Source organism: Dipodomys spectabilis, unplaced genomic scaffold (assembly GCF_019054845.1).
Source record: "Dipodomys spectabilis isolate Male_0828 unplaced genomic scaffold, ASM1905484v1 ptg000297l, whole genome shotgun sequence".
NCBI lineage: Eukaryota > Metazoa > Chordata > Mammalia > Rodentia > Heteromyidae > Dipodomys > Dipodomys spectabilis.
Genome location: NW_024870974.1, coordinates 13232903 through 13241737, shown reverse-complemented (window position 1 = coordinate 13241737; position 8835 = coordinate 13232903). Strand labels below are relative to the sequence as shown.

The window sequence follows — 8835 nt, the reverse complement described above, 5'->3', positions numbered from 1 at the left end:
TCAGAGACTTCCGTGCACTCATAAGGGGATGTAATCAAAATGGTTGTCTCACCTTATTTCTTTGCTCTTGCTTTTCCAGTAAGCTCTCTTGAGGTCTGAGTATAGATGAGAGCTCATTGGTCTCTGTGGCTTCAGGGAATTCCCGTGTAGGGTTGCTGTCCCAGTACCCCTGATTCCTTTCCAACCACTCCCTTTTATATGTGAAGAATTTTAAATTTATGTCACTATGTCAGCCTTCATGTCATACTGTTTATAAGCATGACTCTATTTTTTCAAGCAAGATGAGATAGACATACTTTGTACTGAGATAATATTTTATTTTTATTTTCACCACTTATATACAAACACAAGTTAATAAAACATCACGGAACAGTAAAATTTCATAGTTAGTATTTATAGGTGCATAGTTTCATGCTCACATAGTTTCTTTTTAAAATAGTATGGATATCAACAGATTTCACAATACATCATAGTCTTAGACACAATCATCAAAGACACCTAAAAATCTTAGAATATATGATAGCAAATCACTCACAACTTTTTGACAACAGCAACAACATCAACAAAAAAAATCAGTGAGGATTTAGAAATAAGTGGTAGTCACTTAGGTGTTTTCTTTTTTTTATTGGTTTTAACATGATAAGATTTGAAGCCACAATATCCACGGCACACAAGGACCCTGCTACTATATATTCATGTCAGTGAAGGGAGCACCGAAATGCAGAGTGAGGGCAGGGACAGATACTTCGATCATTGCGGATGGAAGACTCCAAATACACTGTACAAACTTTGAGAGAATGTCACGATTGGGCATGTTGGAGCTGAGCACTTGCACAGGATGGAACATCTGTCGGCATATCTCAAGAAACTGGGGATGGCGATGTGTTTTATGCTTCAGGTTCATAGTCTTGATAGCCTTCCTAACATTGGGGAAATCACCAAGAGCATACATTGTTAATGGAAGGGACTGGCCATCAGCGTGTACAGCAAATGATACAGGACATGACTCGCCACATAAGAGTAAAATTCATACTCATCACAGTTTTATGAATTATTTTGCAATGAACGGTCCTATTTGTTATCATTTTGGGCACACTTTTCATATAAAAATGGAATTACAGAAGTTATGGTTCGCCTATCTGGGTTCTATTTCTAGATGGGCCATTTGGTCATCATGGGACTTAGTCCTAAGAGGACATGTGAGCTGGCCTCTATCTTAGTTTCCTCAACCAATGAACTGTGAGAGTGAACTTATGAAGTCTCTTTCATGGCTAAGATGTGCTAGATCTTGGAGGGGAATTAAGATATGTAAAGAAAAGATACAGTATTTTTCTCCTTTCATCCATTTGAAAATTTCACTTTCGTGTAAGTCTTCTATGATTATTTTTTTCTTTCTTCTTTTCCCCCTTCTTGTGCTGGTACTGTGGCCTGACCTCAAGGCTTGGGTGCTGTCCCTAAGCTTTTTCACTTATGGATGGTGCTCTACCCCTTAAGTCATAGTTCCACTTCCAGCTTTTTGGTGGCTAGTTGGAGGTAAGTGTCTGACAGACTGCTGACCTGGCTGGCTTCAAACCTCAACCTCTGGATTTCAGCCAACTGAGTGGCTAGGATTACAGACATGAGTTTTTGGTACCCTGTCATAATTACTTTTATTTTATTCTACTTGAAAGCCAGGCTGCCATACAAAGTTTGAACAACATCCACAACAAAAATACTGATGGTTGTAACTAACCAGCTCAAGTAAGTCTGCCTAAAGTATATCTCTAATAATATCAGGATTCTGCTATAGAAAAACCGACTTTTAAAAACTCAAGTTATGTTTTGAAGAAAGTGCAAACTGAAACAGCAAGGTTGTACTTGTGCTGTACAATGCGTAACCTCATTCATTTCTGGAACCTTAGTGTCTCTTTATTCTCTGTTTCCTAACTTCGACCCACCATTACTCAGTGCTCCCCAGACATAGCCATGTACATAGACATGTATGCCTTTGCTTTGATATTCCCATTATCAATGCTAGCATTCTAGAATGTTCTAGAGTACTCTTCTAGAATGTACTCCCAATACACAGCCTCCACAGCAAAATATCTCCTGATTGACTAATACAATTTCTAATAGAAGAGAAATCTGAGAGTGACTAAGTTCTGGAACTACCTCTTAGGAAGATCCAACTTGAATCCTAAAGCTTATTATTATTATTTTTTTGGTTGGTAGTGGGGCTTGAACTCTGGGCCTGGGCACTGTCCCTGCGTTCTTCAGCTCAAGGCGAGTGCTCTACCACTTGAGCCACAGCGCCACTTCCGGTTTTCTAATGGTTTATTGGAGATAAGAGTTTCATGGAGTTTCCTGCCCGGGCTGGTTTTGAACCATGATCCTCAGATCTCAGCCTCCTGAGTAGCTAGGATTACAGTTGTGAGCCACTGGTGCCCGGCTCTAAAGCTTATTTTGTAGTTTGTGTATATAAACATTTACCTCAGAAGGCATTTCATAAGCCTCGTTGTCAGGATCCACAGGCATATCTTCCAGAATTCCTTCTTGCGGGGATCCCTCTCCACTCTAGTATTTAAAAGAGAAAGCATGAATAATATGAAGTCTTATTTTTCACCTTTGAAATCACTTCAAGAAAATCTTATATATGATACATATATGGGAGATGGCAAAGAAGACAGCCCAAAATCATAGTCCAAAGCTTCAATTCACGTGACAGTGAACTATAAAATAGTAATGGTTAACTTAGCAAGACATGGTGGCTCACACCTGTAATCCAAGTTACTTGATCTTACAAGCTAGTAGGTTGAACTCAGTCCAGGCACAAGTTTACAAGACTCTGTTTCAAACAATGAAAAATACTGGGCATGGCAATGGAACTCTCATCTCAGCTACATGGGAGGAGCAAATAGGAGGATCGTGGTCCAGGCTGGAACTATTTGACCAGCAAAGAGGACTGAGAAGATGACTTCAGTGGCAGAGTAGATAAAAACGTATGTTGATGTAAAAGTAAATGGATGGGAAGAAAATCCAACCATATATTCAAAGCATTTCATTGGGGTGTTACTTTTGCTACTTTTATTCTTTTCTGAATTTTAAACATGTATCTACATAGAAAATTTTACAATGTATTTTCAATGATAAAAAAGGAAAGAAATCCCTTTCTAAAATTTATACTAGGGAGGACTGAGTCTGCATGTAGTAGAAGAAAATAAGATACATGGGCAGATCATTTTTCTAGGTCATTTCCTAAAAAAAAAAAGAGGCTACATAAAAAATTCAGCCCAAAATATCCAGGGCTTTATTTATACTCTCATCAGATACCTTTTGTGGCTTTGCATTTGTTCCAGAAAATCAATTATAAACAGATGAAGTTCATTGATATTCTAAGAACAGAGATGCATCAACAGCCCAAATGGGCTTGCTTGCAGAGATCAAATGGTCCCTCAGCTTATGTTACAAAACCATGTCAGATGTAAATAATATCTCCCTCTGTTTTAATCAGGAAGTGACTGACAGGTGAGTTCAGGGATGTGGAAATGGCTGACAATGAAAGAACTTCAAGCTCAGTAGGTCAGCCTATCCTGCCCAACTTTTTTCTATGACAAAAAGTGCCAAGTCACTTATAATAAATGATCCCCAAACTACCTCACTTTTAAATGCACAGAAAGATACTGCTTCCATATCTTGATGTCAGAATAGGAGATTCTGTTGTGTGGTGGTTATGTACCTGATAGTGCCATAGGACTTCAGTTCAAATTCTAGCTTCTACAGAATATTAATCTTTTGTGATGTTGGTATAGTTCCTTATGCTTCTTGTAATCATCAGTTAATCTTAGTGACAAAATGAATCAGCAACGGCATACATACATACATACATACATACATATAAGCATGTATATATATGCATATATAGTATATATATATACACACACATATATACATATATATACCTGTGAAAACAACTGAGATTATTAAACCCTTACTGATGCTTAGATAACTACAGGTGACAGTCAAATATGAGGAAAGTATGCTAAATTTCTTCTTTCTATACATTTTAAATGTGACTAGTAAAGGTTTCATTTCTTTTAGTGCAATTGGCTAAAAGATTTTTTTGATGTAGGCTTGACTAGTCGATATGGCAGACCTGGCCTGGGTTTTGCCACTCTTGTGCAATTCATGTTGGTGAACACATCTAGTGTGAGTGCGTATGTACCTGGGGCAGTCAGTGTATGCTCTTCAATGCTCTTCCAGGTGAGGCTGAGTATGTTCCTTGTTCATTCTTTATCCAGATCCATCAGGTGCTAGGAGCAACTGAAACCCATCTTTTTTCATGTTAAGTATTGCTTCCCTCAAGCGTAGAATGTTGACTGATGTAAAAAAAGTGCATCATGTATAGTTCTGAGCACACACTTTGCTAATCCTTTCAAAATTGAACTCTGAAGGTCTACAGCCAAGTGTCATTTGCTTGGAACTAAGAACAAAGTACGAAAGTTGTACTCTCATGTTTTTCCATTTAAGTAATCACCGTATTTCACATCTTCTTGAGAAAAACATCGACGTTTTAGAGTTTAAACAATTGGCTTAATTGTGAGCAAATGTTTGGGAAATCACAGTGGAAATACAAATAGAGTAGTAAAAGTTTAAAATCAGTGATAAGACAAATGGTAAACTATGAAAATGATGATACATAGATAATGAAGAAACAAAATCCAAATAAGAAGAAGGAGCAAAAAGGAGCCTAGGACTAGTAATAACTGTAATAGTAATAACTATCACAGTCATAGTAATAATTATCAGTCATGCCAGCAGGCCCATAATGTCAGAATGTTTTACAAGAAATAAATACAATTGTCTCCTGATAACTGCGGTGTTTGTATTTGCATACAATCTATGCACATATTCTTGTACAGTTTAAATCATTTCTAGACTACTTATGATACCTAATACTATGTAAATATCATCCATGTAAGTATGTAAATAAGAACTGTATTGTTGAGAGAACACTAGTAATAAAGTGTGATTATGAAGTATTTTCCAAAGGCCCATTGGTTGTCAACTTGTAGTAATACGGGGAGGTGGCAGAACTTGAAGAGGTCGGCCTTTTGAGGAAGGAAGTTAGGTCTTTGGAAGAATGACTTTGAAGTCATAGTTGAAAGCCCAGCTTCTTCCTGTTCCCCTTCTTGGTGTGTGGTCTCCACAAGGTGAGTGGCTTACTTTGCTCCATACCTCTACCATCTTGTAGACTGACAACCCAAGCCCAAATCCCCAAATCAACTATGAACGAAAACCTCCAAAGCCGTAAGGAAAAAGATGAATCTTTACACTTGATCAGAATTTATAAAAAAATATAGTTGATTTGCTCATCTAAAACCAGTGTAAAATCACTTCTTAGGAAAGGAATATTATCCCTTCTGAAATCCCGACTCTCTTCTGTTAGCAGCTCAGTGCCTGACACATCAATGGCAAAACCATGTAATTACTGAGTCATCTAATAAGGTACCATGACACCGCATCAACTGCCGCTCCTTTTCCCCTGTTACATGAATACAGATCTTGTTGCAAATACTAATTCACATTGGGAAATCTGAGAATAAACTTCGTTGGTTGTGAGTGGATCTCGTGATGAAGAAATATTATAAATGTGTTCAGAGACACTTGAGTTGGTTTATTATTTTAAGTTTGCATGGGGGGGGGGGCTAGATTCTTTTTTTAAAAATGCCCTCTAGCTGTACAAAGGAGTCACCATTTCACAAAGCAGTTTATGAATACTTGCATCTTGGTCAATGTTGTTCCTTTTAACATTCATTCATCCCCTCCCCAACACTCCTTCCCTCCCTTTTCTTAATTTTATAGGGTATGCGTTGAAATTTTGACTGCATTTCCCTTCTTTTTTCTCTTCATGAGTCTGCCTAACCTCCTTTTGTTGTTCCTTTTGTTGACCTCTGAGTTAGCTTTTCTAGGGAATTACAATGTGAGTTCTTCCCTGAATCTACCCATTTCTGTTAACATGTTTGTATATACTTGCATTCCTCCTAAAGTATCTACTTGTATTTTATAAACTAACTTCTAGCTTCCACGTATGAGAGAAGACATGTAACCTTTGTCTCTCCAGGCCTGACCTCCTTCACTGAACAATTTTACCCAGGTCTTTCTATTACTTTGCAAATGATGCAATATCATTCTCCCGAATGGATGAGTAAAACTCCATTGTGTATAGATACTACATTTTCTTCATTCTTAAACATGGCACCTCAACATGACAAGAGGAAGGTCGACTTTGTATTCGACTGAGAACTAAGGAGTCATTTCCATTTTGCAAGTGTATTGATATTTCAAAAGCTAGCAACAGAGGAATGAAAATGTTGAGAGGGTAGATTACTTTGTAAAGTAAGTATTTTAGAGAAGCCTAGGGAATGCTAAAAAGCTTTCAGGAAAAATAATGACAGGCCAACTCTTAAGTATTTGCTTTAAAAAGTAACAGGAAATGGGTCTTACATTCTGACTGAGAGAAAATATTTGAGGTGACACTAACCACTTCTAGGTGAAAAGATGGGTAGGACTTAAGGGCCCCAGGGCCAGCTGGGAACCGGTGGCTCACGCCTGTATTCCTGGCTACTCAGGAGGCTGAGATCTGAGGATCGAGGTTCAAAGCCAGCCTGGGCAGAAAAATTCATGAGACTCTTATCTCCAATAAACCACTCAGAAAACACTGGAAGTGGTTCTTTGGCTCAAGTGGTAGAGTGTTAGCCTTGAGCACAAAGAAACTCAGAGAGAGCACCCCAGCCCTGAGTTCAAGCCCCAATCACTCTACGGTGATTAAATCTGCAAACATTAAGGTGATCACCTGTTAGTTGCCAAGAAAAGCAGTTCATTAGAGACTTAGAGCATACCATTTCCTGAGTAGTTTAGGACTTTGTACTAAAAGGCGTTCTAGTGTTCTTGAATATGGTTTAAAATATCATCACTTGAGTTTCCTACTTCCCCCTGACGATAACTGGCAAAGGTTTTTGCTTTTTGTTTTGTCTGAGCCACAGGCCCTCATCTTTTTAAACTTTATGCTGGGGACAATTATTCTTCCCCAGCCCTGGCCCCACCTCAATGCTCCTCTCTGTTCAGTTATCAGTGTACAGCACTATCATCCAGTAAGTCCATGGGTAGAGGCTACACTTATGAAGTCAGGATGTTTACTTTTTTTAATGTAAGTATCAGAGAAATGCCATAGTCCACAGAGACTCTGAGAGAAATCAATGATCATTTCCCCATCCCATTAACTACCTTTTATTTCTTGTCTTTTCTCTTCTATTTGGCACTAACTGATTATTTGTGTTCTTTTAATTATTTTGAAGAGCAGCCATTATTTTGGGATTAAACGCCCAATAAATCAATACAGACTTGTGTATTTCATCTCATCCACACATTTCCTTTCCTTAACTCGGCTTTATTTAGATATCCTTTTGTTGTCTATTGACTAGGAACTCCTGATTCTGGTCTCAGATGTATACATGAGGTGCACAGTATACCGTAGCGCTCTCTATGGTCTTTACGCCTGTATGTGAGATGGAGTTGGATTTGAGGAATGCTCTCTCACTGTGACACTGTGGAAGTAGGGTACTAGCTACAACAATCACTCGAAGTAGTTTCTAAAATAGTTCCTTCCCATCAATAGTTCTACACACAATTTCTTCAGAAGCCCAGGAGACAATTCACTTTTAAGAGCATGGTATCGGTAACAGACTAATAAATGGTACCTGTGCCACTCTGAGTTCATGTAAATATCTCAGGTGGAAAATGGTGACAATAAAATCTTTTCTCAGAATGTTGTTGTGAATATTAAATGAGATGACACATACAGAAAGTAGCATTGAACGAGCAGCACAGATTTACAGGAACCCCAGAGATTCATGGAGCATCCCCTATGTGTTGGGTTGTTTTACACATTTTAAATATCCCAATAAATGCATATTGTATCTGACCTCATTAAAGATGAATCGCTGGGCTTTATCCCTTTATGGCTACTTTTACTTTTTTTTTTTTGTCTGTTGTGGGGCTTGAACTCTGGGCCTGGACGCTGTCCCTCAGCTCTTCAGCTCAAGGCTAGCATTCTACTACTTGAGCCACAGCGCCACTTCCAGTTTTCTGAGTGGTTTATTGGAGATAAAGAGTCTCATGGACTTTTCCTGCCCGGGTTGTCTTTGAACAGAGATCCTCAGATCTCAGCCTTCTGAGTAGCCAGGATTACTGCCATGAGCCACCTTTTTAGACAATGTTTTCTTGGAATAGGTTGAAATAAAAAAATCTTGTTATTTAAGGATGGAAACTTTGTAACTTATTTCCTCAGCAAGCTCTGCTCCAGTCCCCAGTGACATAGAATATCTGTCTTTCTCTGCCTCCTTCAAACTGTAACATAGTTTCCACCCCAGCTCCTTCTTTCAGTTGCACGGAAACAGGGTGGTGATGTGAGTAGCAGATGACTGAGAACATTCTACTGACACACAGGAGAGTAGCAACAGAGCCACTGCTGCCAAGCGCAGGTCTTGAATCTTCTTTACCAAGGGCAAGGGGAAATGTGGTATTAATACTTAAAGATGAATATACTTTGGTTGCACTATTCTTTGGCAGCACTGAGGTTTGAGATCGGGGCCTGAGGCTTGCTAAGACAAGTGGTCAACCGCTTGACACAACCCCAGATCTTTTTGTCCCCCTATGTAGTTATTTTCCAGGAAGAGTCTTGAATTTTTGATCAGAGCTGATTGGAATCAAGAGCCTTCTATCTAGGCCTCTTGTGTAACTGGTACAAGAGGCGGGCTCTACCCCATAATGTGATTAGAATAAAAGAATACAACAACA

At 38.7% G+C, this 8835-nt stretch overlaps 1 protein-coding gene across 2 annotated transcripts in view; it reads right to left on the bottom strand.

Moving 5' to 3' along the window:
• Window positions 1-373: 373 nt before the first annotated feature.
• The window catches only part of Snca (synuclein alpha), a 56441-nt gene continuing 47979 nt past the window's right edge, over window positions 374-8835 (bottom strand). For both annotated transcript variants that reach the window (XM_042701757.1, XM_042701756.1), the window contains 2 exons: window positions 2470-2553; window positions 374-920 (listed from right to left, as the gene is read on the bottom strand). In XM_042701757.1, the coding sequence (XP_042557691.1) occupies window positions 888-920; window positions 2470-2553 (117 nt within the window). In that variant the 3' untranslated portion in view covers window positions 374-887. The remainder of the gene's footprint in view (window positions 921-2469; window positions 2554-8835) is intronic.